The 25508-nt window shown below is 37.7% G+C and overlaps 1 protein-coding gene across 1 annotated transcript; it reads right to left on the reverse strand.

Annotated features, from left to right (window-relative positions):
- Positions 1–739: 739 nt before the first annotated feature.
- EPHX4 (epoxide hydrolase 4) lies at positions 740–24652 on the reverse strand. Its single transcript, XM_061186318.1, has 7 exons — positions 24422–24652; positions 21445–21530; positions 14232–14389; positions 12092–12220; positions 8405–8508; positions 3490–3638; positions 740–983 (listed from the first exon to the last, which is right to left on the reverse strand). Exons 1-7 carry the CDS (start codon positions 24650–24652, stop codon positions 740–742), a joined length of 1101 nt encoding a protein of 366 aa, XP_061042301.1.
- Positions 24653–25508: the final 856 nt, after the last annotated feature.

Genomic DNA, 25508 nt, shown 5'->3' on the forward strand with positions numbered 1-25508 from the left:
ATCTCTGCCCTGTGGAGCTTAGATTCTAGTGCACATAGGAAGTACAGTATTCAATCCTTGTTGCATTAAATGGGGCAAAAGGACATTTTGATCTTTTTTCTAAATCTCTCACCAATTTAGCTGAAGAATTAAGGCAAGTAATTTAATGGATGTGCTTCCCTACAATGTTTAATAAATATATATGTATATATAGAATCTTCATATCCTCTTTTGTTACTCTTCCCAGTGTAAGTAGTATGTATGGCCTATTTTAAGATGCACATTCATCTTGTCATATCTGCCTTCAAACTAATAAATATACTATAAATCCAAGAGATTTGATAATAGAATTTTTTAACGGTTAAAAAATAGTAAAAAGAACTTTGGAACAATAAAATAAAAATTTATACCATTGCAGTTTTGCCTTTTAATATGGCACAGCTAATCTTTAATATACATTTGTAAAAGGCACCATATATTAACAGGGTAAAGAACGCGAAAATCTAAAACTGAGCCACTTTCTCCAACTTCCTTTCTGTACAAGTGTGTACATTTTAAGGCAGATGCTTTTCTGTGCAAAATACAACAAGAAAAAAACCAACATTATGTTACAAGTTCACACATTCTCAGATTTTTTTCGATGTCATTTGTCAGGATATTTATTTATGATAAAGCATATTAAAACAATTTTTCCTAATGAAGCTTAAAGAAGTTGATGAACAATTTTTAAAAATTATTTAGAGATTTCATTACAGACTCGTCACAGAAAAAGCCAGTCTTTTCTCCTTGTTTCTTCTTTTAGAAATGTCCATATCAATTTGTTCACTATGTCAGGTTGTTCTTGCTGGAGCCCGTGACTGGCTTCTGACAAAATAGTTAGCCTGAAATAGTTCTTAACGTAAACCTTTGTGCCTTCAGCCATCTCAGCCTCCATAAATGCATCTTTCTCTCCCCACAGTAGTAGTGTTGGAGTGATCACCATGTGATGTTTGAGAGGCAGACAGCTATAAAAACAAAACACGTGGGCTTGAGACTCACTGTAAACATTAAAATAACATTCCCCCAAAATGTTTCTTTAGGCCACACATTTTTAAGGAGGGCAATATCACCACCAAAGGGATGAAAATTTGTTCTTGGGAGAGTGAAAAAAAAATTATTCTTTTTATATATAAACCATGAGTATACACACAGTACATAAACAGGTATTAAAATTTCGTGGGGTGGGGGGCAATTAGGAAAAAAAAAATGCCTAAAAAGACTCTGAAGGGAGGTGATGACGAAAAAAATGGTTGAGAAACACTGCATTAGGCAATCAATCTGTACAATAAAAAATTTAATGGCCTATTTAAGAAAGGGCCAGATAAAAGTTTTAATTGGATCAGCCCTGCAAAACTTATAATGCAGGCTATAAATTAAATATGAAATTCATCACTATGAAGAATAGTTTGCTTCAAAAAGATACCAGAATTTCTGAATAGTGTGATGAAAGGGAGCTTTAAACAGTGTTACTGTTTAAATGTATTTCAATTGTTTGTTGGATAATCTAATGCATTTTATGTGAAAATTGGAACTGAAAAGTCAGAAAATATATACGGAATGAGCCTTAATACTACATGATACTATATTTCGCAAGAAGATTCTTTTTAAAAATAAAGTTTTTATTATGTGTTTTTTAAATACAGGAAAGTATAAAGAATAAAATCAGGCATAATTCCATCATTAAAAAATGGTCATTTTCTATGCATATCGTTGAAACCGTTAAGTACAATGCAGTAAATATACACAGTTTATACACAGTATACACATGCAAATTTCATATTAAATTATAATAACTTTCTTGTTTCATATAGTTTTTCAAAAATAATTGTAAAACATACTATTTTATGGCATAATAACCCATAAATGACTGTTCCTGTATAATTGAATATTTAGATTATAACATCACTTAAAAGAAGGGGATGTTTTAAGTGATGCTACAATGAGCATTTTGTGCCCAAATCTTCGTTGGCATTTCAGATAACTTCTTTGGGCTAGAGCCCTGGAAGTGGAATTCCTGAGCTGAAGAGGATACATATTTGTAAAGCTTTTGACAACTTCTGCTAAGCTGTTTTTCAGAAAGGTGGAATGGTATTAATTGCACCCCTGTTAACTAAGAATGAGAAGGAACATCTAACTAGACACTCTCTAGCACTGAATTACATTTTCGCTAGTTACAAAAAAGCTTGACTTGTGGCTACTTGGGGTTGATAAGATGCTGCTGGAATGTGAAGGATATCACATATGTCCACCAAGGTCTTAACTTTTGATTCCCATGCAAGTGGCCATCATTTGGTTGTAATGCTCCTAAAAATTAAGTTCTTGGTGAATGGGTAAACTGATATAAAACTATATCTATACTTAATTATTGATACATGGATTGCTATACAAACTTGCAAGTCACTTAAATTCTGGAGCTCATTAAGTGTTCCAAAACAAAACATTTTCTGATAGTTACCTGCATATTTAACAACATGTGAGCATGTAATAGTTGAATCAGTAAGGAAAGGGGACTATTAGTCCCTATTAAAAGGACTATTAGTGAAAAAGTAAAGAGGAATATAAATTCTTCACCAGATCGAATTGAGGGTAAAAGGGAGGAGTTTTCAGAAAATTAAAAGAAAAGCATATTCTCTGGTCCTGAGGTTTCAAATTGTTAAATTTCACATGAAATGTAAGTTACAGATAAAACAAAGTATGTACAGATAGGTGACTGTAGTTAATACTGTATTACATATTTGAAAGTTGCTAAGAGAGTAGATCTTAAAAGTTCTCATCACAAGAAAAAAAATTGCAACTATGTATGGTGACAGATGATTAACTAGACTTACTGTGGTGATTATTTTGCAATACATACAAATATCAAATCATTATGTTGTACACCTGAAACCAATATAATGTTATATGTCAATTTATACTACAGTATAAATAAATAAATAACGAAAACAAAGAAAAACATTAAATATTTTAAGAGAGTAGGTTTTAGTATATTAAGCTAAAGAACTTAATGGAAAATACTTGATAAAATAATTCTCATTAAAAATAATCAGTAAATATAGTTCTGAAGAACCTAAGGGCAGGACAGGAATAAAGACGCAGATGTAGAGAATGGACTTGAGGACACGGGGAGGGGGAAGGGTAAGCTGGGCCGAAGTGAGAGAGTGGCATGGACATATATACACTACCAAATGTAAAATAGATAGCTAGTGGGAAGCAGCCGCATAGCACAGGGAGATCAGCTCGGTGCTCTGTGTCCACCTAGAGTGGTGGGATAGGGAGGGTGGGAGGCAGATGCAAGAGGGAGGAGATATGGGGATATATGTATACATATAGCTGATTCACTTTGTTATATAGCAGAAACTAACACACCATTGTAATGCCATTATACTCCAATAAAGATGTTAACAAAAAACAAATATTGGCTCTGTATGGAATGAATATTTTGTTTAGTTAAAAAGAACAAATTATACTGACCTGAAGATATTTCGGTAATGGTTAATTGGACCACTTAATGCTCCAGGCTGAGAAAAAACATAAATATAAGCTTCAAGATCTTCTGCTGTTAACTGACATCCTTTTCTTCCAATGCCAGTGCTGTGACTAGTAAACAGATGTTTCAAAGCCTGATAAGTGAGAAGAGAATAATTAAAACTTTTCAGTTACCTAATAGTAACTAAATATTTGGCTTTTGAAAGAGAATGATGGTCAGTGTGCAGTGATAGCTCCCAGTTTCTGCTCTAGCCAGGTTGGAGACCTCATTGTTTACAAGCACATTTTATATATTTCTGCTTTCCTGGCTTTATTTTTGATATTATTCCCTTTTAATCCCCCATGGACACTTCACCCTTATGAAAAGTATCCTGTCTTCTTCGTGTCTCTTCACATTCTACAAGGCTGAACTCAAGTACTATCCCTGCTCTGAAGCCTGATATTCCAGTTAACAACAGTTTATCTATTTAATGACAACCAATCCACCCCCTCCCCCAAATTGTGTGAACTTCTTTTAATCACAACCTAGAGTAACAAACACATTTTACATCATGATCCAGTTCATATCTCTACATATATGTTTCTGAAACAAAAGTTTAACGAAATAGCCCTTACACTTATTACAGCATGTACTGATATTTTCAATTCTGTTCTACTTTATTTTTAAAAATTCAAATTGCAAGCCACTTTACTAAATTGCAAAACTTATTTCATGACTCACTAATGGGTCCCCACCTACAATTTGAAAAATACTGCTCTATACCAGCATTTCTCAAAGTGTGTCTCTAAACCACCTGAATCAGAATTATTGGGATTCTTGTTTAAAATTAGATCCCTCAACCCCAAAACACCCTTGCAAAAATATGAAATGACATGTGCAGGAGGCGATTCATTGAAACATTATTTGTAATAGAAAAAGAATGGAGGACTTCCCTGGCAGTCCAGTGGTTGAGACTCCGTGCTTCCTCTGCAGGGGGCACAGGTTCGATACCTGGTTGGGGAAATAGGATCCCTCATGCCCCATGGTGCGGCACAGCCAAAAAATTTTTTTAAATTAAGAAAAAAAAAAAGAATGGAAACAAATGTCTATGGGGGGTTGGATGAATAAACTATGGTATAGATACAAGATGGTGAATTATGTGTTCTTAGTACTCTAAGAGAAGATGGAGATAATCTCTATGCTGATGATGGAGTCATCTGCAGGGTATATTGTTAAGTGGAAAAAAAGCAAGGGTAGAAATAGTGTTTATAGTATGTTATCTTTTGTGTGAGAAGGAAAAGACAAATATATACATATTTGCTTATATTTTTAAAAAGAAACAATAAAAAGAGGAAACAAAACTAACCAAAATGGTTTTCAATGGGAGACAGAAGAAATAGGATGGAGACAGAGAAACAGAGGAAACAGAGACAAGTGAGACTTCTCTGAATGTACCTTGTTTTAGAGTTTTGACTTAGAACCATATAATGTTTTATATAAAGTCATAGAAGTTAAGTGAAAACCCTGTCGTCTTAAATTTGCTTTGGAAATGTGAATAAGAACTCATAATTTTTTTCTGTCTAAAAAATATGTATGTCTACATCCTGTCCAATGGAAAGATCTAGAAGCAATGAAAACTCAGTAACAATGATCACCCTGACACCCAAACTGTGGTCTCTAAATACCATTTCCTACTAATAGGAGCCAGAGTTCCTTCAATAAATGACTGATTCCAGATCTGGAACAGGAAAAACAAGATGAACTTAGGACATTAAGGAAGCAAGCTATCACTGACTAAAGGGCTCCTGTGTCAAGATGATGTAGGAGCCAACCTGAAGGAGTTCACACTTGCAACAATTTGGGCATCAAAGAGAATAATGACTGTAATCAATTGATAAATATCAAATATATTTTTAAAAATCATGAGCTCATAATGATATGAAAAAAAAACCCTCATTGGTTGTCAATGGAGGTTTCTAGGGCACCAATTCATTACTCTGGAAGTTGTTTATAAAGGGAAATAATGAAGCATTTGTCCTGCCATTCTTGTGGGAACCATATTTCAGAATAACCAAATATAGATGTGGAAATTCTTCTTTATACAAGAATTCCAGATAATAAAAGCAGAAAGAATAATATTGGGTTGGCCAAAAAGTTCGTTCAGTGTTTTTCCATAAGATGGCTCTAGTAGCACTTAGTTGTCTTTAACTTTATTCAAAACAATTTTGTTATATTGTATTGTGACTGCTGTCATACTAGCGTGCATTTTTTAAAAAACTTATCAAAACTGGTGAATTTTTGTGTAGCCATTTTAATATTGAAGATGAAGGAAAAAAGCAACATTTTCAGCATATTATGTTTTATTATTCCAAGAAAGGTAAAAACGCAACTGAAACGCAAAAAAAGATTTGTGTAGTGTATGGAGAAGGTGCTGTGACTGATCGAATGTGTCAAAAGTGGTTTGAGAAGTTTCTTGCTGGAGATTTCTCGCTGGACGATGCTCCATGGTCGGGTAGACCAGTTGAAGTTGATAGTGATCAAATTGAGAAATTAATTGAGAACAATAAACGTTATCACGCAGGAGATAGCCGACATACTCTAAATATCCAAATCAAGTGTTGAAAATCATTTGCACCACCTTGGTTATGTGAATCGCTTTGATGTTTGCGTTCCACATAAGTTAGGCGAAAAAAAACCTTCTTGACCGTATTGCTGCATGCGATTCTCTACGGAAACGTAACAAAAATGTTCCGTTTTTAAAACAAATTGTGACGGGCGACGAAAAGTGGATACTGTACAATAATGTGGAATGGAAGAGACCAAAGGCTGGTCTTCATCCAAAGAAGGTGATGTTGTGTATATGGTGGGATTGAAAGGGAGTCCTGTATTATGAGCTCCTTCTGGAAAACCAAATGATTAATTCCAACAAGTACTGCTCCCAATTAGACCAACTGAAAGTGGCACTCAACAAAAAGCATCCAGAATTACTCAACAGAAAACACATAATCTTCCATCAGGATAACCAGGCAAAAACTGTTACAGCTTGGCTGGGAAGTTCTGATTCATCCGCCATATTCAACAGACACTGCACCTTCAGATTTCCATTTATTTCGGTCTTTACAAAGTTCTCTTAATGGAAAAAATTTCAATACCCCGGAAGACTGTAAAAGGCACCTGGAACAGTTCTTTGCTCAAGAGGATAAAAAGTTTTGGGAAGATGGAATTTTGAAGTTGCCTGAAAAATGGCATAAGGTAGTGGAACCAAAGGGTTCAATAAAGCTCTTGGTGAAAATGAAAAACGTGTCTTTTATTTTTACTTAAAAACCAAAGGAACTTTTTAGCCATCCCAATAGAACTAAAAAATCACTGTTTTCTAAAGAAATAATGAACCTAGGCAGTGACGATCAAGGTATGCTAAAATTATTTGGTGAAAGGTTGGTTGTTAGGCAATTTGGATAGGCTGACAATTTGTGAGCCCACTGGTTAGTTTAGCATTACTAAAACTGGGGCAACTAGGCATTATGTGCTTCCCTGATGTGATGCATTAGGAAATACACAAAACCACCTATAAAATATTCTTGTCAAATTAAACCTCAGTCTAATCAAGCCTCTAGATCAGTAGCACCTATGAAGTAGGAAAGACAAGGGTTAGCAGAACTAGTTAAATAACACCATGATGAAGCAGTCAGTCAAATCCAAAATGTGGACCATTCCTCAGGGCAAATGAACAAATTTCTTCTTAAAAAGGTGATGGTAAAAAACAAAAGGAAAGAACCGTTAAAGATTTTAAAAGGCATAACAACCTAATACAACATGTAGACCTTGTTTGGTTCCTGATTCAAACAAATAAAGTGTATAAAGACAGTTGAGACAATTAAGAGAATTTGAATGGGCATTAAATGATTTTAACAAGTTGTTCATTTTGTTAGGTTTGATAATGGCTTTGGAGTTATGTTCTTTTTTTAAAAAAGTCCTTATTGTCAGAGGTACATGCAGAAGTATTTCCAGGTAAAATAATATTATGTCTTTTTTTAACCTCCCTAAATATTTAACACCATCCTGGACAAACAAGAAGCAACTAATTAACTTTGAAGAAATAGGTACTACATATGACTCCTGGTGTCAGTGTATATGGTATACCAATACCTGCAGGCTTAATTTTGTTTTGGGGTTTTGTTTACTCCCAAGGGCTTCCACTTCGGCTGTTGTCAAAGTCTCTTACCTGGCATTCATATTCCTTCATCTCCCCATGGAATGCTCTCTAGAAAGAGGTACGCCTGTAGGGGAACAGGCTCTCAGAAAAAATTGAATAGAGACTGTAAAAATAAGTAAGTCTATAGATGAAGCCTTAGAAACATTTATTAAGTTTTAGCATTTGTCTGTTTTTCTTTTCCTTTTTTTTTTTTTTTTTTTTGGCAGCACTGAAAGGCTTTTGGGATCTTAGTTCCCTGACCAGGGATTGAACCCATACCCCCTGCAGTGGAAGGGTGGAGTCCTAACCACCTGGACCACCAGGGAATTCCCTGTTTTTCTTTCTTAAAGATGGGTTTTAATTTAAAATGTTTCTCATTAACATTATTTGTTTGACTTATTTTTTTGCATAGGAGGAAATGCCTAACAGTGCATAACACATAACAGATGTACAATAAATGATTATTTAAAATAAATCAGAACAACATAAGCAGGACCGGTTTTCTTGGGTTTTTTGTTTGTTTTTAGTGTTTCAGTCTATGTTTTATTTTTGACCTCCTAATTTTGTCATCCTCTTGGGCACCAGTCTTTCTTTTTTTAATTGAGGTATAATTGACATATAATGTCATATTGGTTTCAAGTGTACAACATACTGATTCAATATTTGTATACACTGCAAAATGATCACAGACAATAAGTCTGTAACATCCATCACCATGTTTGACTTACCTTGAAATCATTTATGGAAAACATAAATTCTGGGAACCATGGTATTTGGAAGAAATAATAATAGCTGGATTTGAACAGCTGGGCAGGGTGTCGTAAAATATATTCTGAAATTAAAATACCATGTTAGACCTTATCCAAGGGGTATGAATTACTTACTATTGAAATAACTTCTTTTTAAGGCAATTTCACCTTTGAGATGATCCCATAAAAGAATCTACAAATAAGCCTTCTGTATATTTCTCTTTGGAACAATTTCTATGTTCTTATATTTTATTTTGGATATTTTTGGTATTTTAAATACTTAAAGCACTTTAAATAAAAAGAAAGTTCCACTTTATGAAGTGTTGACTCAGAAAGGAACAGGAAACCCAAAACAACACTCCCTTTTCTCCAAGGTCATTATCAGTGACCAAACGCTTTTCCTAAGGATACATGGGGAAGTAATTTTCCCTTGTTGAAAAGATTTTCCTTACAGGCTGATTTGAATATCTTATTCATTTGGCCTCAACAGAAACTAAAGCCTTTCCTTTAAATTCATTCATGTATTGAGAAAATTCATCCATTCAATGAATCTTTGAATATCTACTGTGTGTGAGGGGATTTAGCAGTGAACAAGAGAAAAGAGGTTCCCATTCATAAGGAACTTACATAATAAATAAGTAATGAATACTTAAAAGATCATTTTAGTTAGCAAAAATATCATAAAGAAAATAAAACAAGGTAATCTGATTGAAAGTAATGGTTGGGTGGTGTCGAGGGACTATCCTTTAGTAAAGGTGGTGGAACAGGTTTCTCTGGGGATGTGGGATGAGCCTTGAATGCAAAGATCTAGGAAGAGCATCAAGAACAGAAAGTAGGTACTGTGCTTGGCACATTCAAGAAGCAGAAAGAAGGCCAGTGTGGCTGATATGTAGTGAATGAGGAGGGGGAGATGGTATGAGATGAGTTTTAGAAAGAAAAGCAGAAACCCAGTCAGGTAAGGCCAGAATGATAAAGATTTTAAGTGTTTTGGGAAGACACTGAAGTTTTAAACTAGGGAGTAATGTGATCATACATATTAAATGTACCTATTTGTTGTGTATTGTGTACTATACTTTTATTTTCCTTGCTATAGAGGTGATTTTTTTTTCTTATTTCTAATTGTGTAGCTGTACTCAACATGGTTGGAGTTTTTAGAATTATAATTCTCAGGTAAGTGGAGCACTGTTATGCTATACTTTTTGTAAAGTCATCATCGAATAAGATTTATTCAGCTCTGCATTAAGAGATATCAATACAGTTAAGGGAAAATATAGTCATATTACTTGAAGACTTCATATTGACCTGACCAGGGTTGAACCTATTATTGATAAGATAGCTCCAGAAATATCCAAGTATTTTCTTACTGAAATGACCAATTACAGTTTGTCCATATAGCAGCACCAACAAAATAACATTTACTGTAGGGTCCTGATCAATTGAACAAGCATGTAGCACAACTTCTATTGCCTAATGCAACTGAGAGAAATATGATGAACCTCAGTTTGATATTTGAATCCTAAGCAGCCATGCTATTACCTCAACTGAGATAGGACAATTGGATATGTATCTAAAATTTAACTTTTATACTTATACAGTATTTATGTAGTCATGTTCCCTTTCTCCCTCACCTACTTTAATTTTGAGGAAGAAATAAAAATATGTTTTTCTGAATTTTTTGTTCGCTGGAGGGCTACTGTGGGTCATGCCAGTACTGAACCTCAGAAAATTTGACAAGGGTAGTTTAAGAGGACAAGATTATAATTTTTGTTAAAACCAAATAAAAATGTGCCTAGCCATTGTTCACAGGTTTTTTTGTTTGTTTATTTGTTTTTAATCACTCTTAAGATTAAGGGTTCTCTTTATAGCAGAGGTTCTCAAAACATAGTCCATGTGGACCCCTGGGGATCCTTAAGACCCTTTTAAAGGATACAGATGGTCAAATTATTTCAAAACAATACAATTAGCTTTTCTCATTTTGCCGACATTTGCACAGATGGTACAAAGGCAATAGTAGATAAAGCCACTGCTGCCTGAGCACAAATCAAGGCAGTGGCACCAAACAATACCAGCAGTCATCGTATTCTTCACCACCACACACTTGCTGTAAACAAACAAGTACATAAATACATAAAATGAAGTGGCGGTTTCACTTAAGACTGTCTTTGATGAAATAGCAAAGATTATTAATTTATTAAATTTCTACCTTTTTGTATACGTCTTTTTAACATTGTGATGAAACAGAAAATAAGGCAGTTCTGTTGAACACCCAAATACAATGATTGTCTCGAGGAAAAGCACTTCTGTAATTGTCTGATAAGTTGAATTAGCTGCATTTTTAATGGAACACCATTTTTACTTGAGAGAATGACTAACAAACTATCATCAGTCAGATTGGGTATTTAACAGATAGTCTCTTGAAAATGAACAAAGTGAGCCTGTCACTTGAGGGAAAACAATCAACAGTGTTTGTTGTCAATGATAAAGTTCAAGCTTTCAAATGAAAATTAGAACTTTGGAAACTTGTGTCTGCTACTGTGAGCTTGACAGCTTTGCAAAGGCTTTTTTGATGAAATTGGGGTGATATTAATGAACACGATTTGATAGCATATAATGAAATGTGTCAACTTATGGAAGATCTGCATAACTCAATGAACCAATATCTTCCAATGCATGATGATTGCAAAATCATGCATAGGTAGAAAAAATCCATTCAAAGTGCTAGAGAGACCAATGGATTTTAATGTGACAGAGTACAAAAAGTTCATTAATATGACATCAGATTCCACATTGTTACTAACCTTTAAGAAATAACTAATTTTTGAGTTTGGTGTAGTATTAAAGGAGAACATCCGCAGTTATTTGAAAAGACTATTAAAATACTCCTCCTTTTTCCAATTACAAATCTGTGTGAGGCCAGATTTCTTCATATACTTCAATTCAAACATTTGCAACAGATTGAATATAGAAGCAGATATGAGAATCCAGCTGTCGTCTATTAAGCCAAAAATTAAAGAGGTTTGCAAAAAAATGTAAAACAATGACACTCCTCTCACTAAAATTTTGTTTTGGAAGATGTAGTTAGTTTTCAGTAAAATGTTTATGCTAATATGTACTGGATTAATTATTTTTTAAAAATGAATTAATACATAAACATTTTTAAAATTCTCATTTTTAATTTCCAATACAGTGAATGTTTATGGATATAACCCATATAAACAAATGCTCAATGGGGTCTTTAATAATTTTTAAGAGTTTAAAGGAGACCAAAAATTTGAGAACTGCTGCTTTAAAGAATGCTGCCATTCCTGACAGCCAAAGGAGTCAGGCAAGAGGAAAATCTATTTCTAGGCTGTCAAGATTCATTACTGTCAAAGTAATGTTACTGCATTTTCCCTTTAACTCTTTAACTCTCCCTAAGTTAGCAGTAAAATGTTTTCTAAAAAGAAATAAAATTATGCAAGCAAATATAAAGCAACACTTCCTGTGACTCTTCAGGAATATTTAAAGCCGAGATAGCTGACATTATCATGTGCTAATATCATATTTTAGTCATTTAATTTTAAAAATATTATGTTAATCAACTTTTGCTGTTTTTAATCCAACGTGTCAGTGACAATAGTGAGTTGTCACGCTATCAAAGATGTCTTAAAGGAAATTTAAACTCACCTGTAAATACATTTGGATGAGGGAAGTTAATAACAATAAGCTTCATCACCATTTCAGGATAACAGATGGCAATTAGCCAAGCAATCATGCCTCCCCAGTCATGGCCAATAAGAACACATTTGCTATACCCTGTAATTGAGAAATGAATGTTGGCATCATTGAAAAGAAACAGGTGGGTGCATCATTACCGCACATAAAATAGGTATGCTTCTAAAACTAATCTTTCTACTCTCCTACCCTAATTATGCACTTTGTGCAGACATTGAGTTTGGTGCTTCCAAAACCCTGTATGTCTGAATCACCTAGGGTAGCTTTTCAGAAAATTTAGATGCCCAGGATCCATTATAGACCTCAGAATCTCTCTTGGGAATTTATACTTTAAAAAAAAAAAAAGTCGGAAATAGTTCAGCTCTGGTCACATAAACCTGAGTTTGGAAAACCATGGTAAAGACTATACATAATTAGGTCATAAGCAAGATTACATTATTGATTTAACTGGAAAATTGCATGATGACAAATTTAGGCCAAGTCTGACTGAATTACCACAAAATGTGAAAGAAATATGGCTATCGGAAATCAGTGTCTCTGAGTCTATTTTACTGTAATCACAGTAAATTACAACACTGCATTGACACCCCCAGACCTCATGCATTTTTCCCCTCTAAGAATATTGACCTGATCTACGCTCTCATTAGATTGTTGTAGAAAAGGGTCTTTAATTTGATTTCATGGGTTTCTCACTATACTGGCTCTGTTAACATATCGATGGTAGCAGCTGGGTTTTAGTCAAAAGGGATGTAGTGTATTAAATTATTGTTAAAAAATATTTACTCCTCCCCTCTCCCCACTGCCATAGAGGTAGTATACTTCACTGCTCCCCCCCTTTTATTAATAAATTTATTTATTTATTATTTATTTTTGGCTGTGTTGGGTCTTCGTTGCTGTGTGCAGGCTTTCTCTAGTTGCGGCGAGCAGAGACTACTCTTTGTTGTGGTGCGCGGGCTTCTCATTGCGGTGGCTTCTCTTGTTGCGGAGCACGGGCTCTAGGCACTCGGGTTTCAGTAGTTGTGGCACGTGGGCTCAGTAGTTGTGGCACTCAGGCTCAGTAGTTGTGGCTCATGGGCTTAGTTGCTCTGCAGCATGTGGGATCTTCCCAGGTCAGGGCTTGAACCCATGTCCCCTGCATTGGCAGGTGGATTCTTAACCACTGTGCCACCAGGGAAGTCCCCCCCACCCCACCTTTTTTCTGGCTGTGCTGAAAGACAAGTGGGATCTTAGTTCCCTGACCAGGGATCAAACTGTGTCCCCTGCAGTGGAAGCGCAGAGTCTTAATCACTGGACCACTAGGGGAGTTCCTTCACCACCCCTTTGATGTTTTGATGTTAGACTTGGCAATGTGATTAGCTTTGGTTTTGTGGTAGGTGTATAACTTGATTTGGGGCTCAGCCATGTGACTTGCTTTGACCGATGAGCTGCGACCAGAAACTTGAAATATGCTTTTGCAACCGGGCTCATCCTCTTGCCACTTCAACCATAGCCAGGAGAAGAGCTTCCCGCAGGTAGCTACTCCCCTTTAGCTGGGGCTCCAGCCCCATTCACAGTGAGAAGCCAATCCCAGCTGGACCTGTAGCCTGAGGCAAAGACCCAGAGGGGTCCAGCCTACAGTTGACCTGAAGATCCAGGAGCACAGGAATGAATGCCTATGGCTGTATGCCACTGAGTTTGGGGTGGTCTGTTACACAATATTATTGTGGCACTAGCTGATCAATACAGGAAAGATAATGCAAGTGTTTCTGCATCTTACAACATGTTTAAATAAACATTTAGGTGTTGGTTCTGAAGAAATAAATTTTCTGAGAACAAGAATCAAATTTCTAATAATTAGTTTTGATAATAATAGACAGTATACATTAAGACAATTTTTAAAAACAAATTTTGAGAGTCACTTTTGGCTGGTAGACAGAATAGTTATTCTGGTTGTGTTATTTTAAATTGCCTCTATAAATATTTTGAGCTGTATACACCAAGGTGACAGGATCTAGATAACAGCTCAGGTAGATGGAAGAAAGGAGGTTATCAGTTTACAATTTGTTGAATGTTAGTCCCTTAAAAAGAATTAACACTGTTTTTTAAAACCTACCTAAAGAGTCTAAAATATCCTTTATATCTGTAATTAGACAGTCCAATTTATAATTCTCTCGATGAATGGGAGCATCTGTTTCTCCATAGCCTCTCAAGTCCAACGCTACAACTCTGTATTCACTTTTAAATTCCCTTAGTTGGTGACGCCAAGAATACCTGCAGGAAATAAGAAACGTTAAAAATACCACAGTAACTAATACAAAGAATAACATTACAGATTTTCTAAGTGGAAAACTGTAAGAAACTCCTCGTTTTTGAGAAAGGTTATATAGCTGTGTGTGGGCAGGAAAGAAAAGAATTGTTTGAGAAAGAAGCACTGACGTTCTTTATTAAAATTACATTTTTTTTTTTTTACCAGGTCCAGTGGGGTGTAACAAAGGGCCAGTGTTTATAGAAACTACAAAATATCAGATACTAAAACCTTAAGAAATGTATTTAAGAAGTCAATTTTCTAAGCTTTTCTTAAATAATGCTCACCACTATCACTGAGTCTGTACCTATAAATGCTTCCGCATATTGCACCATTTGATTCTCTCAAAAAATTTGAGAGATGAAAATATATTTTCCTAGAAGGGAGATTTTACTCACCTTAGTCCACTGTCAAATAGGACTCAATGTTTTTAGTAATAACAATGGATGAAAATGTCTGATGATTTAAAAAAATATTTTCACGGAAAGAATCCAATAAAACAACTACTTAAGATAAACCTCTGGGCTTCCCTGGTGGCGCAGTGGTTAAGAATCCACCTGCCAATGCCGGGGTCACGGGTTCGATCCCTGGCCTGGGAAGATCCCACATGCCACGGAGCAACTAAGCCCAGGCGCCACAACTACTGAGCCTGCGCTGTAGAGCCTGTGCTCCACAACAAGAGAAGCCACGGTAATGAGAAGCCCGCGCACCGCAACTAAGAGTAGTCCCCGCTCGCCGCAACTAGAGAAAGCCCGCACACAGCAACGAAGACCCAACACAGCCAAAAATAAAAACAAACAAAAAAGATAAACCTCCACTTGCTAAAACAAAATCTTGGGGGGAAGATCCTGAACCATCAGCATAAGCTAGTGTGATATTTAAAACATTTAACAACCAAAATGGCACAGGAACTGACTAATTAGAATGGCCATAGTGACAGCCAAGTCCTAGAAGTTTCTGCTGGGCCAGGTGTTTCCCCTGTGTTTGATAATAAAACTGCAGAATTAATTGAAATACAGAGATCCATGAGATTATCTTCTTCTAATAAGCAAAATCATTATGGATAACAAACAGAAAAAGAGACATGGATTTTTCAAAGCGACTCACGATGTTATGGAACTCAAAATATGCATTTATCAAAAAGCATCTGCATGCACATCTGTCCATGAAAACACAGTGCAAAATTATCTGACACAAGCCAAATGGGAGATTGTTGTCTGGAAAGATTTTTGGAGCACAATAGGAAAGTGAACAGAGTGATCTGAGATTATAAACCAATAGTGCAAGGGGACTGCAGTGTGAAGTGACACAAAGCCATGAGAACAACGAAGCAAATCAACCACCTTACATCAGCAGGTAGATTATCAAGAAGGGTGTCAGACACATATTTGGAATTATGAATGGATAGAGTCTTCGATCTATTACTAGGATATCTATAATTTGTAAAAATCTGCAAAAGCATTGCCAATTAATATGGATTTGAAAATGTTAACAAAAAGTGTCTTTCTTAGCAAGGCCATAGCAATCTTGACAATCTTGTCTCTGGTTTGTAATAAACAAATGAGGCAGTTTCATTCCCTAAAGATACTCATCTGTCAACACATATGATTTTATTATTTTCTCATAGCCTTACTTAACATTGTGAATTGATTTTTTTATGTCTTCATAACTGAAGCCCAACTCTTCCCTCTTTACAATCCCTCATACTCAATCAATAAAGTTCAGTAGATTTAACCTCTTAAATATTTATTTAATCACTTTTCCTGTCCACCCCTGCTATCATTACCTTCATTCAGGCCTCCATTAACGCAGCAGCCTATCGATTGGTCTGTGTCCATTTCATTCCCCTTGGCTCTGTCTTCTACAAACCAGAGTGGTTTAGCAAAAACACAAACTCTCTCAGGTCATCCCCAGCTTAACAGCTTTTCTTGACTCTCTGTTACTCATAATGTGAAGCCCAAGCATGTTATTCTGGCAGACAAAACCTCCAAGATTTGACTTGCCCGATCTTCCAGCCTCACTACTTTATACTCTGTCATTTGCTATGTAATTAAAAGAACTAACACCTATATCAGTTTTACTACATGCCAGGCACAATTCTAAGTGCTTCACACATAGTGATGTTGATCTTCAAGGCAGTACTGTGAAGTAGGTACTATTATTATCCCCATTTTACAGATGAAGAAACAGAGGCACAGATTGGTTCCTGGATGTGCTGAAGGTCACAGATTTAGCAAACAGCAGAGCCAGGATTCAAACCCAGGTGGTCTGGCCTGAGAGCCCATACTATGCTGCCTCTGCGGCACTAATCTACTTGCAGTGAATAAACACGGGTTTTGTTTTTAGGACTTTGTTTATATAATCTCCTTGTCTGAAACATCATCCCTCCCCATCATTCCCCTACTCCCCACAATCCCTGTCCTTCACCCCTCATTGAACTCCTCATGCTGGGCCCCTCCTCTTCCAGGAGACTTCCCAGTCTCCCTCCTTCACAGGTGGGTTGGGTGGCCCCTTCCATAGTCTCCCACTTGTCTGTACACTCTTCAGTGCACTGGGAAGAGTGTACAGACAAGTGTACTAGATACTAATCTGTTGGTGCCTGGCACTTCCATTTGATGGTGAGCTCCCTGAATTATCTGGTAGACATGTGGGTGCTCGATAGAGATTTGTTGACTGATTAAAACAATGAACAAATGAGAGCACTGAATTATGATAGTGCTAGAAATACCAGTTGTTCCATAAAACTCTATCTCAGTTCAAACCTTGAGACAACCTTGAACTAAAGTTCCCAGATTCCTGTTGGGGAATTTATACTCAATTTCTATTAAAATATGCATTGTTTTAATATCTTAAATACTTGTGTCTTCATTTAGAATTCATTTAATTAGAGATTTCAAGGTAGAAATTTGACTCAAAAAATGTGTACAATCCTGTAACATTTTACACTTAATGTATTAGAGATTATGCAAACATAATACCTGCATGTCATTATCTTATTAATAATTTAAATTGCCTTCCAAATAAATTCAACTATTGCTATTATCAATGAGTGGAGCCAAACAATATCTTAAACATTTCTAAGAATGTTTAAGGATTACAACTGCTATCTTAATAAAGTACAAAATAAATTTTAAATGCAATCTTCCTAGAGTTCATAAATAAATCATATTTGATTTACACATTAACTGTAAACTGAAGAAGAAATCACCCCAGCGATAGACTGATGGGTATGTCATTCACATGAATAAAACAAAACAACCCCCTTGACAGAGGAATGAAACATACTGCAAAATGAGTAACTCCTGAAAATATTATAAATAAACAAATCTAGCTATTTTCATCCACATTGTTTTTTCCCCCTCTGGTATCTTTAGGTAATAGCAGAGGACACTTCAAAAAAAGAACCTCTTTCTTAGTTATTATTCTTAACATAAGGAGGACCCCTGGTTTACCAGACTAGCCTCTTTGAAATGTAGAATACCCTCTTCCCCTTCACAAGAGAGAAAAAGTTGCAGTCATCAGATTCTGCTCAGCTGTATGTATGACGAGCCCTCACTTGCCTCAGCACTTGAGTAATGACGAATGCATCCCATACAGCTGGTGTATTGCCAGAAATTGCCTGCATCAGCTCAAAATATTTTTAAAAGCAATGCAAATTGAGGTGGAGATAGAGGGGGAGAAAAATCATCTTTGACAAACAGCCTTATTTTGGGCTAATTTAGCTAAAGTTCTCATAGATGTGTATATTGTTTGATATTTCCTTTATATTTTAAGAAAGAAGACCGAGAATTTTATTGTTTCCGTGTAACATCTAATAGTATACATTAAATGTCACCAATTCTCAACAACTATTCTTGGTTAATGATGATAAATGCAAATAATACATTACATTTGTATAGTACTTTTCTGTTTAAAAAGCACTTTTACACACATTGCCAATTTATGATTATTTTGTTTTCACTGTACCAAATAATCTGACCTACTTGATCTACAAAAAGGCTTATAAATTCATGTGTATTTAGGCAAAACTTGATTGATAGAGGAATAATATTTATATTTATAATGTAAATTGAAATTGGTTTGAAGTGCCAGATAAAGTTTTTTTGGCTCTTAAAAAGGGGAGAAGTGCAAGAGAAGGGGTTTTTGGAAAAAGAAAAGGGAACGTTCAAGAGAGAGAGACTTGAAGTGGCTTAATCAAAACAGCTTTATCCTAAATTCTGATTCGAATTGACTTTTCCTGAATGGAGCACATGAATGGAATTGACTAGATTGTATAATGGGGAATAGTGGTAATTTGGAAGGAAAGACAGAGTAAGGGTCAACATAGAGGTCTTGGTTTAGGGTAGGACACACTCAAAGAGAAATTTTTGATTACCAGCAATCTCCATGTAGTTGCTCTAGGAATCTCCTTGAACAACCAGGTAGCTTTCAGATTCATGGCTAGCAAAGTTCAATGAATTCAGTATGGTCTATTTGAGTAACTCAGTTTTCAGGGTTTGCTGTTATTGTTGTTTTAAATTATAGCAAGCCTCTTGCTGGAGTAACAAATAGTACATTTGGTGAACAGAAGGGGACTCATTCCCATGATCTGCATATATTTCCTAATATATACTCTTCAGAGTAAAAATATCTCTAGGCGTTTTTTCAAAACTAAACCATTCCTCTCAATAACCCTTTTGGACAGAGCCAAGACTTGATTTTGCTGGAGCAAATGGGTCTGATGTCCAGTGACTGGTGTTGGGCTCCCTCCTGGGCTGTCCTATCCACTGAAGATTCTAGGACATGGACAAGAATCACCAGGCATTTCTGTTTTGCAAAAGGGGTCTCATGAAGCGTAAATAATGGGACAATGCTGTGAAAAATGTGCAAAACTATCATTTCTTAAAAGATGACACAGAGCATCTACTGTCCTATATTAAATGGGTATCACTGCTATTTTCTGGGGCTCCTCAAAACAATTACCAAGTGGCTGAAGTGGTTGCAGGTTCATCTTTATCTTCCACATATAAAGAAGTGACGTTCCAGGAGGAAAGAGAGCACGGACAAGTATCGGGGTTGGTATGAGGTACAGAAAGAGAAGAGCCTTTAAATCTTTTCTTTCTAAAAAGTTAACTCTCCCCACTCAGATCATGAATTTTATTTAGAATGATGATTTAAAATGTTAAAGTAAGGTATACTTACATTGTTGGTTAACTTTTGAATTTTTCTATAAGGTGTGAAATTTGAAAGGTAAAAATCCATGTATGTTATTAGATCATTATCATTCCTATATACCAAGGATATATTAGAGCAGAGGTCAGCTCTGAAGTTTAAGAACAAGGTGTACCTTACTTTCTGGCACTGCCAATTTCAGAAGGGTAGCTGTGACACTCAGAAGAGTGCCAGGCACATAGTAAATGCTCAGGAAGTATTAACTATCATCAGCAGCAACCAGAATCAGGAAATTATTTTTTAAAGGTCTGGGACAATGTTCTGTCCCCAAATGTCTCCCTTACTTTCACTCTTAACAACCTGGAGATCCACCATTACATATTCCTCACCTACTTCAGAGTTTTAAAGATTTTGTGTCATCCAAAGCCCTGATTTAAAAAGGCTCTAGCTCTGAAAGAGGTATTACCTTAATACACTTTAGAAATACTTTACGAGTGAGGATGCTAGTGGTGGCACATGGATCTCCACACTGAGTGAATGGGAATGAAGGAAGAAAATGAACATTTATTGAGTATTCACTGGGGCCATGGGAACGGCCTTTCACATATTTTGACTCCCTCTATCCCCACAACTCTGCAAGATTCTTGTAGATTGGGCAGGGTCCTGCAGCAATTAAGTGGCTGAGCCAGAATTCACTGCCCATGTTACTTTATGCAGATTTGACTAACGCTTCAGACTAACATTTTACTTGTGAGCCAATCATGTCATAGACTTTTTGCTCTGGGAAAATGATTAGCTAGATGGGTTTTTGCCATTCTCCATTCTTTTCTTCGATGCCTAATACTTCCTAGTGCACTAGCAATCTCAATGCATTTATTAATAAAGTCCCTTTCATTTGAAAAGTATTAACTAAAGTGTATTAAGGTAATATCTCTTTCACAGCTAGATGTATTTTAAATTAAGACTTTGGATGACACAAAATCTTTAAAACTCTAAAGGAAGTGAAGAATATGTAATGGTGGAATTCTAGGTGTTAAGAGCGAAAGTAAGGGAGACATTTGGGGACAGGGCATTGTCCCAGAACTTTAAAAACATACCATATATTCTACATTTGAGTCAGTTCAGAGAATACGATTTTTTTTTTTTTTTGGTCCATTTAGCCATCTCAACATCATAGCCTTGAGCTATCAAAAATCTGATTTTCTTTTTATCACCTTGATATGTACCATCTTTTAAAAAGATATTCATTTGTTAAAAGTTTAATCATGTGTTGTTTCATCTGTACTTACTTGGCTCTGTGGGGTTCAAAGGAGAACAGAACATTTTCTTCTAGGTAACTAGCAACTGTGTATTTTTGGCTATAGGTTTTCTTCTCAACGTGAAATATTCCAATACTTAATTTGTCCTGCATTCATCTGAGCCTGTTACTACGTGCATAGGAAAGAGTTCCTTTTCAGTTTCCGTGAGCCCTCTTCTCCCTCTGCCTTTCCCTCACCCCATGTCTCACCAAAAGCTGCCAGGTAACAGGCACTCTAATTCTTTGGTTTCTTGCAAATCTCCTTTTCCATCCAATGTTGTATTTTGTCCACAGTAGGTACTATAAAAACTGTTTTGTAATTGACTATTCAGAAATTTGAAACACTAAATGATACTTCTTTTAATTATCAAAAAAAAATATTTAGGATGATAATATGCACGTTTCTTTAAAACAGGAGGAACAACATTCCTGTGATTGAGGAACATTTAGGAATAATAACTCTAGGCCGGTACTTGATCATAGCATGGGGTCTATTAAAAGTCATTATAAGAAAATGACTCTATGATAAGTTGAGTCTTTAGTGCAAAAGAAAAAGTTAGTTGGTAAGTTTACCAGAATTCTGGAAATCCATGAAGCAGCAGCATAAGTGGTTTGCCTCTTTCTCCAGCGGCAACATAATGAAATCTTAACCCCGAATCCTGCAGTACGAAATAGAGGGCATGAAATTTCAGCGATGTTTTGTGTTGACTGTAAAAAGTAGTACATTTAGTATTTCCATGCCATTAAAAAAATTTCATTGGCATTATTTTTAATATCAAGAAATAAAATAAGTATATTCATTTTCAAAAAGAAAAAATAACCGTGATTTATTAACAGGGTAAATTGAAAGATTCACTTTTGTCAACATTCCCTTCTCCTTCTATTTACAAGGTAAATTTATATATTATGAGCTTCTGAAACAGTCACAATTTTCTTACTGATGTGTCACATTTCATCACACTCAAATTCTACAGGACATGTAAATAATTCTGATCTGCATTTGTATTCCTGCCATATTCACCTCCTACTCATGTACTTTTCTCAGCTTGCCCATCAAGAGCTGTGCCATCAGTTATATAATTCACACCACCTTTCCTTATTTTTAGTTCTCTCCTTCCCACGTTAGTATTTTCTGTTGAGGTTGCACGTACAGTTCCCCTGGCTGCCTGCTCCTCATGTCACATCAGTGTATTTCTTTTTTTTTTTTTTTAATTTATTTATTTTATTTATTTATTTTTGGCTGTGTTGGGTCTTCGTTGCGGTGCGCTGGCTTCTCACTGTGGTGGCTTCTCTTACTTTGGAGCATGGGCTCTACGTGCACAGGCTTCAGTAGTTGCGGCACGCAGGCTCAGTAGTTGTGGCTCACGGGCTTAGCTGCTCCGTGGTTGTGGGATCTTCCCGGACCAGAGATGGAACCCGTGTGCCCTGCATTGGCAGGCGGATTCTCAACCACTGCGCCACCAGGGAAGCCCCCATATCAGTGTATTTCTAACAGCCGAATGATCTGAGTGCTCAAGCCTTCACTCTGCATATGGGAGACAAAACTGCCCAAGGAAAACAAAAATCATGGGAATGAGACAGGAATACAGCAAATACAAAGCAAACAGAAAAGAGGAAAGTGGAGGAAAAAGCAAGAAAGAAAAACAAAAACTCAGAAGGAAGTGAGGAAAGAAACCAAGACCCAAAACCCAGAGACTGGGTTTTTTATCAGATAACCCAAGCAACTGGGTTTCCAGATGTGAAAAAAATCTTAAAGGTCATATAGTTCAACCCTATCATTTTTGCAGAGTTAGAAACTGAGGTCCAAAGATGTTAGCACAGGTCATAAAGGTGGTTGGGGGCAGGGCTATGAATAGAACCTCCATCTTGTCCTGCCACCCAGGACAATGCTCTTTCCACTCCTTGGTTCTATGTCTCTGGGGAAACTCTTTAGGTGGCCAGAGTCAGAAAAAGTGCATTATGAGGAATTCCAGATGATTCTTAAACTGCTTTTCCCCTTCAGGTAGGATGAAGATAACAACTCTGACTTTGCCCACAACTGCTTTTCCTTTTTTAAAAAAATTTATTTATTTTATTTATTTATTTTTGGCTGTGTTGGGTCTTTGTTGCTGCGCATGGGCTTTCTCTGGTTGCGGTGAGCAGGAGCTACTCTTCTGTGCGGTGTGTGGGCTTTCTCTGGTTGCGGTGCATGGGCTTCCCATTGTGGTGGCTTCTCTTGCTGCAGAGCACGGGCTCTAGGCGCAGGGGCTTCAGTAGTTGTGGCTCAGGGGTTCTAGAGCGCAGGCTCAGTAGTTGTGGCGCACGGGCTTAGTTGCTCCGCGGCATGTGGGATCTTCCTGGACCAGGGCTCGAGCCCGTGTCCCCTGCATTGGCAGGCGGATTCTTAACCACTGCGCTACCAGGGAAGCCCTGCCCTCCACTGCTGAATGCCTTCCCAGAAGGTCAATAACTTCTTTTATTGGTGGTGAGTCTTGGAAGCTGAAAGGCTGTGGGCACTTGATTGGATTTAGTGAATAAATACTTCATTTCACTTACTATGTGTGAGGCACTGTTCTAAGTTTTTTGGTTTCGCTCATTTGTTTTTACACATATGAGCTCATTTAAATTCTCATATCAACTCCAGGTTGAATAAGGGTAAGAAAGACATGCCCCTTGCTTTTCTGAACTTCAGCTGCTGGGCAATCTAGTTCCTAATAGGAATCCCAGACCTGGTGAGAAAAATATCCTTTCATGTAGGCTATTTTTGAAAGGCCTGCGAGTCAGACTGTAGGTTGCATTTCAAGAAGCCATCTCCTTTCACCACCTGGAGCCTCAGGAAATAGAATATCCGAGGGCTGTAAGAAAGCTTGGGACAAGCATGGACAATTAGAGTCTGCATGCATAGTTGACATTTACTTTTTGTGCCATTCCTTTGGTCTCTGGCATCATAAGTCTGCTTCCTTCCCCACAAACGTACACTATTTATTGTTTCATGTTGCTTAGGTCATCTGTGAATGCTCCATTCTGCTGATCTGAATAAACTCCTGATTTCCAATGACTTATTCTATTTACTCTTTCAGTCTCTAAAATTTGGACGAGGACAGCCTCCTGAGACAGTAGGGCGCCACCAGTAACAACTCCCTACAGCTTATCTGAGCTCTAAAGGGCAAAGAGGTGACAGACGACAGCTTCCCCTTACAGGAGGAGAGGGAGCAGAATTATTCTGGGTTGTTGTGGAGGAGGAGGGGACAGTAATATAATAGGATCCAGATTATTAGAGAAATTCCACATAACCTTTTCTCTCTGTCTTACACACACACACACACACACACACACGCACGCAACCCAACAAACAGGGACCGTAAAGACACACAATCCCGACCCTCTCCCGCGACACCTCGCCCCTCTTGCATCCCCTTGGCACCTTCCCCGTCCCCGCCGCACGCCCTGCGAGCCCCGAGAACACTAGGGGACGCTGGGCCTGGAGTCATGCAAGGATCAGCCCGGCGCCCTCTGCTCTCACAGTCGTCACGTTCCCTCGCGATAGCGCCGGGCCCGCGCCGGCCTTCACCTTGATCCGCACGTAGCAGTGGGTACCCAAAGAGGGGTCGTTCAAGCACGCTGGAGGGTGTTCCCGGGCGACCCTCCGGAAGGTCTGCGTGGGTCCCTTGCCGATGCTCCACAAAAGTTTGAGCAGGTAGACGGAAGCGCAGAGCCCGCAGTAGCAGTAGACCAGGGACCAGAAGAGCAGGGACCGGATCGTGACCATCAGGCGGGGGAGGCAATCCCGCAGCCTCGCCATCGGGCGGCGGCAACGGCGGGGTCCGCTGCACTTCCGAGGCGCGGGGAGCAGCGGCGCGCACTCCGGCTACGGAGCGAGACTGCAAGCGCGGCGGCGCGTCAGCCCCGCCAGCCGGTCCGCGGTCGCCGGCTCCGTGCGCGCCTCCCCGCGGGCCCCCGGGCGTCCGTGCCCGGCGCGGGTCCGGTGTCACAGCCCCGGGCTCCCGCACTCACGGTGAGCTCTTGCGGCCACTGCGCCCAGCGCCGGAGCGCCGCGCCGCAGACCCACTGCGCTGCGACGTCCGCCCCGGACTAGGTAGGCAAGGGTGGAGACCCGGCCTTCCTCCGCAGAGTAAAATCCCATTTCAGAATTGCTAACATGTGGGGAAAATGAAGGTGAGACTTTCCCAAATCATCCTAGGTACTGTGGACGGAAGAGCCACTGATTTTGACCAGTGTTCAAGTCCTCCCATTGTCCCCAGTTAGGCCTTTTTCTGGATCATGGAATTATGGGGCGCGTGGAGGAGGAGCAGTAAACGATTTTCATACTACCTGACAGACATTATTTCTTTATTCATTCCAAACAATCATCTGAAGGTGTTGTTATTCTCCAACTAGATTCAGAGTCGTTATCTGCCCAGCCAGGTGTTTGGTTCTAAAGGCAAGCCTCTGGAAATCCCTGGTCTTTTTTCTGTTCCTCTGAGTTTTTCCTTTACAAGAATACTGTATAAATAGAATCATGTAGTATGCAACCTCTTGTTTCTGGCTTCTGTCGCTTAGCATAATGCATCTGAGATTCAACTACACTGTTACATATATTGTTTCTTTTTTATTGCTTATAAGTGTTTTGTTGGATGGATGTACCATAATTGTTTATG

Source organism: Eubalaena glacialis, chromosome 3, assembly GCF_028564815.1.
Source record: "Eubalaena glacialis isolate mEubGla1 chromosome 3, mEubGla1.1.hap2.+ XY, whole genome shotgun sequence".
Taxonomy (NCBI): Eukaryota; Metazoa; Chordata; class Mammalia; order Artiodactyla; family Balaenidae; genus Eubalaena; species Eubalaena glacialis.